Below are 13476 nucleotides of genomic sequence, written 5' to 3'. Positions count from 1 at the left end.
GGCCCAGCCCAAGTACCTCACCGCTCTCACAAAGTTCTCGACTTGGCGGGCGCCCTCGGGCCTGCGGCTGCTCCCTGTAGAGTAAGGATCAGGCTGACGAAGATAAAGTTTCCCCGGGCTCAAGTTCCAAACTCGGCTGTTTTGTTTCTGTTAAAATGCAATTGTTTTTCTCTGGAGTGTGCGGTGACTGCTCAGCGTCAGGAAGATGTATGAAAACCTCCACTTCAATTCAGCATCCCTTTTCTCCCAGACAAACACGGTCGGATTTTAATAAATCAAAGAGCCACACTGTTTAATAAAAATTTATTGACTTACAAGTGATTATTTATCAAAAGACCATTAATAGCAGGTGCTGAAATGATGTGTTACTGGGTGGTGCTGGGGAGACTAATAGGAAATCAATGCAGCTGGCCGGCCAGAATGCATATGAGAAGCCCACCCCCGCATCGGCTAGCGCAATTTCCCCGGCAAAATACACCAGACGCTACCCCTGGTGCAATGAAAAGTTCCCCCTTTTTATTTATCGTTTACAAATGAAATGATCAATACTTTTAATCTAGAGCAAAATTTATTAACTTTCCCATCGGAGAGAGACATATTGACTGGGGGGAGAGGGGGTGTTAGTGCAGTGGAAGATGGATGGCCGGATGGTCGTCTCAGCCTGTCCGGGAGCCAGTGTGCGCCCAGCTGCCCTTCCAGCCCGCCGGTCCCAGGCCACACGGGGCGAGTGCGACTGGAGAAATCGAGTCTGGCCACCCAAGAGGCACAGTGGGCAGGTGTGGCCTGCGACACAGTGGACTCGCTCGCGTGTCATGGACGTGGGGAGCACCTAGCCCACAGACCACCGGGTTTATGGTCAGCTCCGGGGAGGAGCAGCCGGTCTGCAGACTCAGAACAGCTACACGTGACAGGAGGGCGAGGTGCTGCTGTGAAGGACCTGGACAGCGCCAAGGACTGGGGGCTGGGCTAGGCGTTCAAGGCCCTGTAGAGTGCTCCCTGCCGCCTCACAGCCCGCCTTTTTCAATATCTGAAGGGCAGCAATAGAGAGTGGGGACTGACACAGTAAAGAACCAAGTTCCAAAAAGTTGGTTGTATCGTCCGCAAGGATGTCCTCCCAAACTGCTCCATCGGGCTGAGCTCGCTGAGCGGGGCCAGCAGCCTTCTACCTGCTTCCCCTGACCGGGGAATTTTACTTGCGTTTGTGGAAGTGCCTTCTCTAGCTGGGGGGAAATCTCACATTTGAGTGAAAACAGCTGATACCCACATTCAAACCCGCCCAGCCCCACTTCGCCAGGACACCGGGGCCCCTCTACACATTGGGACACCCTCTGGTGGAGCCCCGATGTTCTGGAGAAGTCAAACGGATACAAAGAGACTTATTTCTGAACCAGGTGACTTTAGAATTTAGAGCTAAAGTTTGAGCCATGGGTTACAGACACGAGGTGGAAAGATCTTTGGAGGCCATCTAGCTCAAGCCCTTCATTGTGGATCAAGAAATGAAGAAAAAAAAAAAAGAACAGCAAATGAGCAGATTTGGAACTGGGATTAGAAATTGGCCAGGGCTCGACCCACGAATTGATGCCGTTTGTTTTATTCCAGGGTCATCCTCATTGGTTGCTAGGATCCTGAGGGCAAGAGCACTCTGGGACTTGACATTGTGTTATGTGACTCTTATTTCTAGGTGGCGTGAGGTTTTACACCCAAGACCCAGCCAGCCGTCCCTGACAACGCGGGGCCTGTGGGCCCGGGTTACAGAGGATGGTGTCCTCTGGGGACTCTCCATGCTTGTGACAAGCACAAAGTGAAAATTTTTGAGACTGCTTTCTTTGGGGTGTAATTCACATCCTGGCTCCTAGTAAAACAGTGGCACAATCTTAGTTTCCACTAGCCTTTCTCCGACACAGCAGGCACTCTAACCCTAGCTCCTGTAATCCTCCGCCCTGCCATCAACAACAGGCCCGTTTTTGTCATTTTTCGTTTCCTCACGTTGTTTTCAGCATATGGATGAAAATCATGATGTAAACGTACTGAACAGCAAACAGCTTTTTAAAAAATAACTTTTAAAAAAGGGAACTTGATCTTTAAGCCCAATTTTAAAGATCATCCCAGATGGCTGTTAAACACTAAGCACTATAAACATCGCCTCCTCTAAAGGCTGAAAACCACTGTTTACTCTTGGTAAAACAGTTCATAAGAGGCTGTTCCTTACAGTCAAAACAGTATTTTTATTAGAGAGAAAAATCCTCTTTCGCTGGCTAGCGAGAGGGCAGGTAAGAGGAAAGGGGAGGCTAGCAAGGGAGGTAAGGGAACAGGAAGCAGGGCAGGAGTCAGACTAAGGGCAGAAGAGACAAAGTGCTATCAAGTCAGTGGCTCAGGAGCAGCGCTGCCCTTCCACGTCATCCCCGGTCACAGGCCAGATGGTGGCCTCGGAGTGGTGCCGCTTACCACGGCTGGCCCAAATCCTGAAAGGTGACAAGGCCATGCCATGGGGAGCCAGGGAGGGAGTGGGGATGTACGGATGGATGGGTGAATGGTGGGGCTGAGGCAACTCTCGCTCGTTAGGACGTGAAAGTGTTAGACCCTAGAAGCCAGACCCGGCGAGGGTTGCTTGGCTTCAGACTCCCCCTCACAGTGACTGTAGGTGGATGCAGGAGCCCGGTGGAGCCCGCACCTCCCCTCTGGCTGTGGGGAAGCCTGCACGCGCCAGTCCCCACCTGGCCCCCTCACTAAGCCTTCCAGAGCCTCTGTTCCTTCCTTGCCCCCGTAGGTCCTCGATGCTTTCCTGTCCTTACATCCGGACTGCCGGCCTCGTCCACTCTTTCCCCAACCCCAACAAACACTGCCTCTCAACACGCCTCTAATCCCACTGCACCCAACTGTGGAGAGATCCATAGCTCATCTGAGCTGGAAATTTCCAAGTTAACCAGAGAGCTATGCAGACACCTGACAGGAGCAGTAGCTCCTTCTGAACGATACTATTCCTCATTCCAGAAGTCAGGTGGATTCCCTACAGGCTTGGGTTACGGCCAAGTCAGAGACCTGTGACTGCCGTAAGAGACCCGTTACTTAGCGCTGCAGCCAGGGGAGACAGAGGGAAGGGAGAAACCCCTCAGTCCATTGACCTTCAAAGACAGTTTTATTGACTCACAAGAATAAGCCCAAAGCCCTCTTCAGCAGCTCTGAGCTCAGACCTTGTCCTGCCACATTTCATGGACCTACACTTGGAACACTGAGCAACTTGTCCTTCAAAGTAGCACTTCAATCCCCACAACAACCCTGTGAGGTAGGTATCACCACCTTTCCCCTCCTGAGCCAGGTTACAGATGGGGAAACTGAGGCACGAGTTAACAAAGAGCAAGTCACACAGGAGTTCAGGGTTAGCATTGGAGCTGGAACACAAAATGACTCTTGGTTCCCACCACACACCAGTCACCGGTCCACCTTGCTTCTGGGTCCCTTCTGGTGACTGCCTGCGGCAGCAGTACAGGAATGAAAACCTTGCTTTGCCAAGAGCCCCTGCAGACCACAGTTTTCCATTCATCCAGTCTGTGGAGCCCCGGGGTGGGGGGCAGGGAGTGGGGGAGACATCCTGGCTGAGGCAGGCCGCACTGCCTGGGCGGTGGCTCCCTGCACCGAGCAGCCCTTTTCCCAGCACAGTCGCTGGCACGTGGCATCTGCAACAGGCTGAACACGGGCCCGTGGCTAACACCTCCCCACCACTCAGTCCCACATGTGTGTGGGTGGACAGGGGACTTTAATGGCATTCCTCCAACAGACGCACTGTAAAGAGACAAGAAGGCGTCTCATCCCGGGAGGCAGCTCCCCGCGGTGCCCACTTCCAACGGCAAGCCCAGGGGTCCACGGGGCAGTCCCGAAGCAGCTGCAGTCCTGGGCTCCAGGACGCCCAAGGAGCCCCGCAGGTGGCAAGGATGCAGCAGTGGGGGTGGCGGGGGGGGGGGGGGGGGGGGGGGGGGGGGGGGGCGGCGGTGGCTCCAGCTGGCCCACAGGTCACGTCCGCCAGTGGTGGCTCTAGACAGCACGAGGCCCGGGCTCAGGATCGGCTCCTGTCCTCATGGTTCCCAACGATCATCTTGCTGTACAGCTTCTGCTGCTCCTCTTTGAACGTGTCCTTCACCTTCTCCCTCTTCAGCCCACCATCCCTGATGAGAGACAGGCTGGTGTCAGAGCAAAGAAGGCCTCCTGCCCACCCGCTGCTCCACACCCCAGAAGAACCTGTCAGAACAAAAGCACCATGGCTCTCTCCCTCCCAAGGGGACCTCGGATAATGAGCCTCCTCGTTCTGACTCCACCACTTCTACCTCACAGCTCTCACTCTTGCCCTGGGGTCAGAACTCACCACTCACACTCAGGGTACTTTGTAATCACTTAAACCTACCAAGCAGTTTACAATTCTTTCTGCTCATTCGCCCTCACCTTACAAAAGATAAAGGAGGTATTCTGGGATGCTGAAATGTGAGCCAGGCTTTAAGAAATAGGAAGACTGTAATGAATCTTCAAATCTGATCTGTGGAATAAAATCTGTAAATTCAGACCCAGGGATTCCGCAAATTCATGCCAACAACGAACAAGGGGAACTGCCAAGTCCTGACTTCGGTGGCTGCGGTACGGTGCTGCAAAGGCACCTCCTTCCGGTATCTCCTAATCCTTTCCCAACACTAGGATTTGCTTCTTCGAAGTCCCACTCCCACTCATCACCCCAGCCGCTCACCTACACCCTAGAATGAACATCTCCCGCCTTCAACAACTCATGAAAGCCCACGTCCACCTTCAGGCTTTCTGCTACAAGCCTTTTTCCCCTGTGCGTTACTGAGGTGGTGGCGGCAGAGAAAGTCTGGGCGGACCTGACGCTGACGCCCTCACATCTGCTGCCCCTTCACAAGCCACGGCCAAGGTGGTCCCGCTGGTCATTCTAAGGCCTCGCGGACAGGGCACGAGGGGCAGTGGTGAGCATCGCGGCTCTGGCAGCCTGGCAGACCGGAGTTCAAAGTGTGGCTTCACTGCTTGCCTGGGACTCTGAGGACAGTCACCTGACCTCTCTGTCTGTAAGATGGGAGTAACGACCCTCATCCTGCAGGTGCCTGCTCTGAGGATGGAGTGAGCGCATCACCTAGAGCAGCAGCAGCACAGCGTCTGACTGGACACGAGCGCTCGATAAAGGGGAGCAATTTTTAAAAGGCCAAACCTGAGAGCCGTGCCATGACCTAGGAATCCACATGTCAGTGTAAAATTAGAATGTCTACATTCTTCTCCCATAATGCCCACTTTAGTCAGATGCCCTATAGAGCTCACCCTTGCACTTAAAACAAAGGGTCCTAAGGGGCAGAATGATTTCCCTGAACCGGCATTCCTGTCTATCCAGGTCCTATTCTCTGGAGGCTAACTCTCTCCTATTCTGGTATTAAGAGTCCATAACTATGGACTCAAATCTGGTCTGGTAACTGTCCTGACAAAGTCTTCCTGGAACACAGGCATGCTCCCCTGTTTATACTATGGCTGGTTATGTCACACTACAATGGCAATTTGTACAACGGAGACTACACAACCCACAAAGTCTAAAATATTTACTGACTCTTTACAGAGAAAGTTTGGCAACTGCTGCTCCAACAGGTAACAAGCCAAATACAATAAATGAAACTTCCGCCTTTCTAAGGATGGTCCAGTTTTGCCAAACGTACAAGATCAGAGAGTCCAGTAATTCTATGAACTTCCCAGACCAGCATCAGGTCAGCCCTTCCTAAGGACCAGGACTGTCTGCATACTCCGGTAGACTAATACAAACCGAGAAGGTGCACAGAATCGACTGCCTCAGTCCAGGCATGCTGGGCTCTGTGTTCCCCAAAGTTAAGGCAGCATGGGGCACTTCTGAGTTGGAATTAGGAGAAAGGAGTCAAACTGTTCACTCTCCAAGGCTGACCAGCTGAATTCTCCACACCAGGGAGAAGGTGGAGTCTTTGTAAACAGAGTCAGCAGTTCAGCGTCAGCTTCCAAAATTCACATCCTGCTACAACTCAGCTGATAAAACCCGGCTCTGACTCACCAAAGCAGGTCCACGAGCCCTCCCTGCCTGGCAATGGCGGATTTCACCCTATTTGCAAACTGGACGGCATCTTCATCAGTCTGTGACAAAGAATAAATGAGATCACTCAACACAGGCCAGTGCCACACAGGCCTAAGTGCAGATTTCTGCGCGGTGTGGGTACCCACCTCTCTGGTCATAGGAGGCAGGTACCAAACGCTGCAGACAATGGCCCAGCTGGTCATCATCCTGAGCAGGTACGTGACCATCCCATACTTGCTGCTGTTCCAGAAGGCATCGCCAAACTGAGGGTCATACTGAAAAAACAGTGGAAAACTAGATGGTAAGGAATCAGTAGTTCTAATGAGGTGGGGTGCTGAAAGCAACTTTTTGTGAACATGTTACTTGGGGCAAGATCAGTACCAGAAAGCCGCCCTCAGACCCCCTCCACGAGCACTTCTGAAGCAAGTCTACACCCGGGCAGTTGTGACCTCTGGCAACATGAACCTCTCAACTGACTCAGATTCTGCTGTAGATCATTAGGGAGGACTCCCCTAACTGCCTTCCTCCCAAATGTCCTCTCTGACTCTGATCTAGTTCAGGTCTTATTCATAGGTGTATGTAGCTATTAACGCTGTTGAAGCAAATCCAAAACCAGAGAGAAGAGGATTAGACACTCCCGCACCTCCGTCCCCAGATTCCGCCACTGCTGACATCCCCCCATCCACGCCCCCCGCATCCGGCCCCCACTCACAGACCCGATCTCTAACCTCGTGTCCTTCACTCCTCAGTGCTTCTACACTCAAACAGAGATACTTCTCACATCACCACCAAGGTTTTAAGATCATCTCTGGTGCTCCAGACCAAGGCGAAAACAACGGCAAAGCTTATGACATGCTTCTGTAATTACACCTCTAACAAGGCTAGTTACCTGTGTGAGTGGGAGGCTCTGCTCTGATCACATCGCTGCGTTCTGGAGTGAACAGGGGTGCCGACGGCTCACGGGGCCCATGCTGCCCACCCATGAGGGCGTGTGCTGCCCTCCCCACCAAGCGGCGGGCTCCCCAGAGACTGTTTTGCCAGTGAGGCTAAGGCTGTACTCCAGTGGCATTCTGTGGGCACCATGGCTGAAGCTGTGACCCGCAGTCTTCTCACGGCCAGAACAACTCGAGCGGCAGGTGAGCAGGGTGGGAGAACCACGCAAGCTACTGAAGCAGCAGCGGAAGGAACGGGTCCGTCCGGCCCCTGCCAGCACGTGGCTGATGGGCCCTCACAGACATATCAGACTGCGCTTAGAATGCGGAGACGGGACCGGAGTGGGGCACTTAGAAAGAGGCAGAGTTACCCACAGGACCTAGCTGCCGCCAGGTCAGAGATGCCTTTTCCCTCGAGAAGCTGGAGAGGCGACGCTGGCAGGGATGCTGTGGGGACTCTGGCACCGGGCAGGCTGGGGCTGGGTTTGATCTTTTCATTTTATGATTCTCAGAACAGAAATTGGATAATTATGCCTAGTTGTGGACCTGACTACAGGAAGGAAGATATTTAGATTAAATTACAGATGCAACTAAGAGATTTAAATCTAACTATAGAAAGCTTCATAAGTTTATAACAGCAAAGGGAAATAAAGGAGAAGAATGAATTTTAAATAGAAGCTAATATTTAAAAACTGCACAGAGAAATGAAACTGTTCAAGCACAATTTTTTTCTCCATTTAAAACTGGCACTCCTTTGGATGGCCATCCCTAATCTACTACTTATGCCTTGCAATTTATAATCAGAAAGAAGTTATAAACCCCTATAAAATCTCTCTGTAACACTATCAGCAATAGCCAAAGTATGGAAAGAGCCCAAATGCCCATCGACAGATGAATGGACAAAGAAGATGTGGCTTATACAATGGAATACTCCTCACGATCAAAAAGAATGATATCTTGCCAATCGGCAACATCGTGGATGGAACTAGAAGGTATTGTTCTAAGAGAAAAAGGTCAGAAGAGTGCCATATGATTCCATTCATATGTGGCATTTAAGAAACACAACAGATGAACATAGGGGAAGGGAAGGAAAAACAAGATAAAAAACAGAGAGGGAGGAGACCATAAGAGACTCTTAAATACACAGAATAGACTGAGGGTTTCCGGCAGCGTGCTGGGTGGGCGATGAACTAATCGGGGCGGCGGGCATTAAGGAGGGCGCTTGTTGGGATGAGCACTGAGTGTTACATCCAGGTGATGACTCCCTGGGTTCTACTCCCGGAACCACTACTGCACTGTATGTTAACTAACTTGAATTTATACTTGTTTTTTAAGCATGTGCTCTACCACTGAGCTACACCCCCACCTAAGTATATTTTTAAAAAAAATAAGAGAAAAGCTAATGTTTATGTTTTGAAAAAAGTGGTGTTATATTTTATAAGCACTATATGGATAAAATAATTGATATTATGTGTGAGTGCACTCTATTTAGAGTCAATTTTCTGTTCCATGCTGGGCAGACAATGTAGAGAGAAAAACAAGGCAAAAACTCAAAAAGCAATAAATTTTTCAAAGTCAAATAATGGCTTAATTTTGGTGTAAATGTAGTAAGAGCCTTGAAATTGCTTAGATTATCCAAGTTTGATTACCAATGAAGGCTTTATAAGGACTAGCAAAGCTGTCATAGAGCAAAAAGTTTTTGTTTGTTGTTTTGTTTTCTTTGAGAGAGGAAGAAAGTTCGAGTTGGAGAAGGGCAGAGGAAGAGAGAGAATCTTAAACAGGCTCCACGCTCAGTGGGGGGCCCAACGCAGGGCTCTATCCCACAACCCTGAGTTCATGACCTGAGCAAAAATCAAGTCGGATGCTCAATGGACTCAGGCATCCCGAGCAGAAGTTCTTAATCGTAAGTGGTCTTTAATAAATGTGGATGGAATGAAATTATATGTAAAATTTACATGCCTTTTGGAGCACCTGAGTGTCTCAGTTGGTTAAGTGTCTGACTTTGGCTTGAGTCATGATCTTGTAGTTTACGGGTTCAAGCCTCACACTGGACTCACTGCTGTCAGTGCAGAGCCTGCTTTGGATCCTCTGTCCCTCTCTCCACCCCTGCCCCACCTGCATGATCCCTCTCTCAAAAACTAAACATTAAAAAAAATTAAGGGGTGTATGGGTGGCTCAGTCAGTTAAGTGTCCGGCTTCCAGCTTTGGCTCAGGTCATGATCTCACGGTTCGTGGGTTCGAGCCCCACATCGGGCTCTGTGCTGACAGCTAGCTCAGAGCCTGGATGGAGCCTGCTTCAGATTCTGTGTCTCCCTCTCTCTCTGACCCTCCCCTGCTTATGCCATCTCTGTCTCTCAAAAATAAATAAAAAACATAAAATTTTTTTAACTAAAAAAAAAATGTACATGCCTTTTTCTTTGGAGAGGAGCCCTAACTGCCCCAAGGGTCCATGTCTCAAAGCTGGTGAAGAACCACTGCTCCACAGGAGGGCTCCCAAAGCGTGGTTCCCAACCAGCACATCAGCAGCACCAGAACGGTTAGCAATGCAAGTTCAGAAACACCCAGCAACCTACAGCTTCCCAGTCCCTCCCAGGGATGCTGATGCAGCTATAAAGGACCAATGTTCTGGAGCGAGCAGGGACTTGTTTCTTACAAACGCATACAGAGCAGCGCTGGACCCCTAGAGCACTGAGATGCAGGACGGCATGCCCGTGACACAAACACTGCTCCCCAGGTTCTCCCCCACACCAGACACTGCTTATGGACTGTCTGCTTTCTTGCTGTTCCTCAACAGGTTGCGTAAGCAGCCGCGACCCGGGGTCAGTTACCCTATAGCCGCGGTCCTCTGCCATTCCGGCCCTGGCACTCTGCCTCCCTGGTAAAGGGGAGGGTCAGGGAGGGTTCGCTTACCCAGGAGAAACCCCTCTTCCTCCTGCACCAGCTGGGCTGGCAAAGTGACAGCGATTCTTTCAACAGAATGTTCTGCAAGCAACAAGAAGGCCCTTGCAAAGGTATGGAGACTAAGTTCTAAATATAACTGACACAGATTTACTCCGTTTTACCCTGATCTTTCAACTTCAATACTTTAAACATACTGACGACAGCCTGTGTTGTTTAGAAATCATAATATTCTTTTAGAACTACTACAATGTATGTATTTATAAAACCAGATAGACGTGACGGGGGATGGGAAGGAGAAAAAAGAGAAACTAACTGAATCCTATCCTTCCAGGTAAGTCTGAGCAGTCAGAGGCCCCCCGCAAGGTGGGGAAGCAGCCGGGACAAGCTCTTCGGACGCATTTCACTTCGACAAACTGTCCCTGGTATAGAAAACGACAGCACGACCGAAGCAGTGAGCGGTCTCTCCCTTCAGTGTAAAAACACATCTGGGGCCATCGTGCCGGCCTCTCCAGCAAGTGCGCAATTCCAGCCGGCCGCAGCCACACTCCCTGCGGCAGGCCTCCTCTTCAAGGGGAGTGCCTTGCATTCCCGGGGGCTTTATGAAGAAAGAGGCAGTAAGTGAGGGGCAACATGCAATGCCTGTGAAGGGGCCACCATTTCCTGAATCTGGTGTGGCAGTGAGGTATGGGCTCAATTCGGATGTTCCTCATTCGGTCCTTCCACTGTCCCTACCTAAGGGCTGGGGACTGTGAACGGTTCCACAGCCCCTCCCCCCGCACGTTCTACCCACGCTGGCCCAGCCCAAGCCGCTCCACTGGGCACTCGACCCGCTAAGCCGTGACACCAGCTTCCTCCTCCCCTTCTCGCCGCGTCCCATCCATGGCACCTGTGGCAACGACCACATGCGCCCTCAGAGGCCTCGTACCTTGATAGCAACAGGGTAAACCGTGGCTCCAATTTCAAAACTTCCTTTTTTGAACATCATCACTGATGTATTATTGATGCAGGTTCCTAAAATGCAGAAAAGAACAAAATGCTATTTCTTTTGGTCCTTTACCTCAGAGACTAGGAGTTTAAGGACTAAATATGGTAATTAAACCCCCCTAATGGCTCTCCAAACAGGATAAATCTGTCATCTCCCTAGCTGTTGAAGAACACCTAAAAGAGGTAAGCAAGGCACTGCACTGTTTCCTACTCTGCTATTGCAGGATCACTTTCCCAACTAACACAGCCAGCTTAGATAAAGGCCAGAGCCACTCAGCGGACTTGGGAGGTCTCAGTAAGAATCTACAGGAAGCTAAGCCCCCACTGGCAATACTACAGCAGGGATTCCTGCATTGGGAAAGGTCACACTATGGCACTAACTCCAAATTCTGAACTTTCCTGAGTTTTCAGTCCCATGACAAATTTATAGGGGGACCGAACATTATTCAGTGAAACCAGAGAACCCCAGCAAGGGTTGAGGGACTTGGTCTGAGTCAACAGCAGAGTCATCACCCTGCATGACCCCCTCACCCCCACCTTCTACCTAGGAACTCTGCAGTGATCAACCCCTCCTTACCCTCTGGGAAGATGAGGATGGGCAGCTTGCTTTTATCCTGCACATGCTCAGTCAGTCTTTAGAAGAGACAAATAGAACAAAGGTTCAGACAGCCTTACATCCATCATCACCAAATGCACTTAAAACTACCTATGCGGAGGTCACGGGGGATGCCGTGTGTAAGTTCACAAATACGACCATCTTTTATAAACCCACAGTCTAAATCTCAGAAAGACAAAATGTATAAACACAGAGAAGACAGTATGACTACTATTTAATTCCTACAACTATTCAATGAAGTCTTAACATCTGTGTAAAGCACACTGCTCAAACGTGGGGCTACCGAAACAATGTGCCTGCCACAGTGCCTTGTGAGCAGCACCCTCACTGAACATCTGTTAGTGGACTTCTGGACTTCCTTTTTAAAAACAAAATTTTTTTTTAATGTTTGTTTATTTTTGAGACAGAGACAGAGTGCGAGCAAGGGAGGGGCAGAGAGAGAGGGAGACACAGAATCTGAAACAGCCTCCAGACACTAAGCTGTCAGCACAGAGCCTGAGGTGGGGCTCAAACCCACAAACCATGAGATCATGACTTGAGCTGAAGTCGGAAGTTTAGCCGATTGAGCCACCCAGGCACCCCTGGACTTCTGGACTTCCTAACAGCCATACTGGGCTGGACCTACAATCCACCTGGCTTTACAGCATCCTCGAGAGATGCTCTCTGTTGACACAGTCCAACGGCAGGTCCCTTCCGCCCTGTGGTCGATGGCCTCACCTGAGTCTTTGTCTCCATTCCCTACAAAGCTCTCGCCAGTATTAACTCCATATCTGCCTTTCTTTCAAGCTTGAAAATAGAGCCGTACTTTATCTCATTGCCTTAAGTTGGTTTTTATTTGTGATAATGAATTCATCTTGAGATTTCAGATAGCATTAAAAGTTCACATGTTCAGGGGCACCTGGGTGGCTCAGTCGGTTAAGTGTCCGACTTCGCTCAGGTCATGATCTTACAGTTGGTGGGCTGGAGCCCTGCATTGGGCTCTGAGCTGTCAGCACAGAGCCTGCTTTGGATTCTGTGTCTCCCTGTCTCTCTGCATTTCCCTTTCTCATGCTCTGTCTCTGTCTCTCAAAAAGTGAATAAACATTAAAAATATTTTTTTAAGTTCATATATTTATCACAATGAGTACAAGGAATAAAAAAGGCTAACAGACATTACTAACTTGGCAAATGATATTAGTCTTTCTTTACTTTTTATATTCCATATTTCAAGGAAAAATGTTTTACTATGAAGGCAGTATAGACTCAGGGTAGAAGACACTATAATTTCACTGTGGAGGGATAACTACCCCTAAAATGCATACATTCTAACTGGTCACAACGGAGCAACAGCATTTCTTTGATTTACCTTTTAGCCACCAGGTGGCGATCTTTCACTTCGGAACGCTCGAACCAGACGTGTGGACAGGCCTTCACCATGGCTCTCTGAATCACACCCATGAGTCCCCCGTGCACTTGACCCACCTGACCTCACACAAAAGAATAATTGGGAGTGAAACCATCCTCACAGAAATCCCCCACTCTGTGGAGAAAGCCCCAGATCCGAAAGGAAAGTACCCCAACCTCTCACCCTCTAACACTTTATTGATCAAGAAGTTTCTCACTATGAAGACACCATCATTAGACTCCCTGAATCTTACATTTTGCCTTTTAATCAGCAAAAAGCAAAAACATGTAATTGAAAACATAGCTGAAAGCCCTAAAAAGAACCAAAGGAGCTGAGCAATACCTTGTGTAAAAATGTTTTCCCTGGGCAGACTGTCCAATGCCCTTGAACCCAGTCCTTTCAAATCCTCCTCCCCTGTCCTTCACCACTTTCCATGGTCTGCCTAAACATCCCAAGTCTAATCTCCAACCACACTCAGTTACTCTGCTCAGAACACTTCCTATCAAAGTTCCAAGGAGTTCTCAAAGGAAGAGAAACAACGGTGACACTCTAGGTTGGGGCTCAGGTAAAACATGGCTCC

At 49.8% G+C, this 13476-nt stretch overlaps 1 protein-coding gene across 5 annotated transcripts in view; it reads right to left on the bottom strand.

Annotated features, from left to right (window-relative positions):
• Positions 1-555: 555 nt before the first annotated feature.
• GPAT4 (glycerol-3-phosphate acyltransferase 4) overlaps positions 556-13476 on the bottom strand; it is a 36154-nt gene continuing 23233 nt past the window's right edge. For 4 of the 5 annotated variants that reach the window (XM_029936369.1, XM_029936366.1, XM_029936368.1 and 1 more), the window contains 6 exons: positions 12858-12973; positions 11474-11529; positions 10838-10923; positions 6226-6354; positions 6059-6138; positions 556-4160 (listed from right to left, as the gene is read on the bottom strand). In XM_029936369.1, the coding sequence (XP_029792229.1) occupies positions 4052-4160; positions 6059-6138; positions 6226-6354; positions 10838-10923; positions 11474-11529; positions 12858-12973 (576 nt within the window). In that variant the 3' untranslated portion in view covers positions 556-4051. The remainder of the gene's footprint in view (positions 4161-6058; positions 6139-6225; positions 6355-10837; positions 10924-11473; positions 11530-12857; positions 12974-13476) is intronic. The other variant, XM_029936373.1, reaches the window with a different exon arrangement.

The sequence above is a fragment of the Suricata suricatta genome, chromosome 1 (assembly GCF_006229205.1).
Source record: "Suricata suricatta isolate VVHF042 chromosome 1, meerkat_22Aug2017_6uvM2_HiC, whole genome shotgun sequence".
Taxonomy (NCBI): Eukaryota; Metazoa; Chordata; class Mammalia; order Carnivora; family Herpestidae; genus Suricata; species Suricata suricatta.
This window is presented reverse-complemented; position numbering and strand designations above follow the sequence as displayed.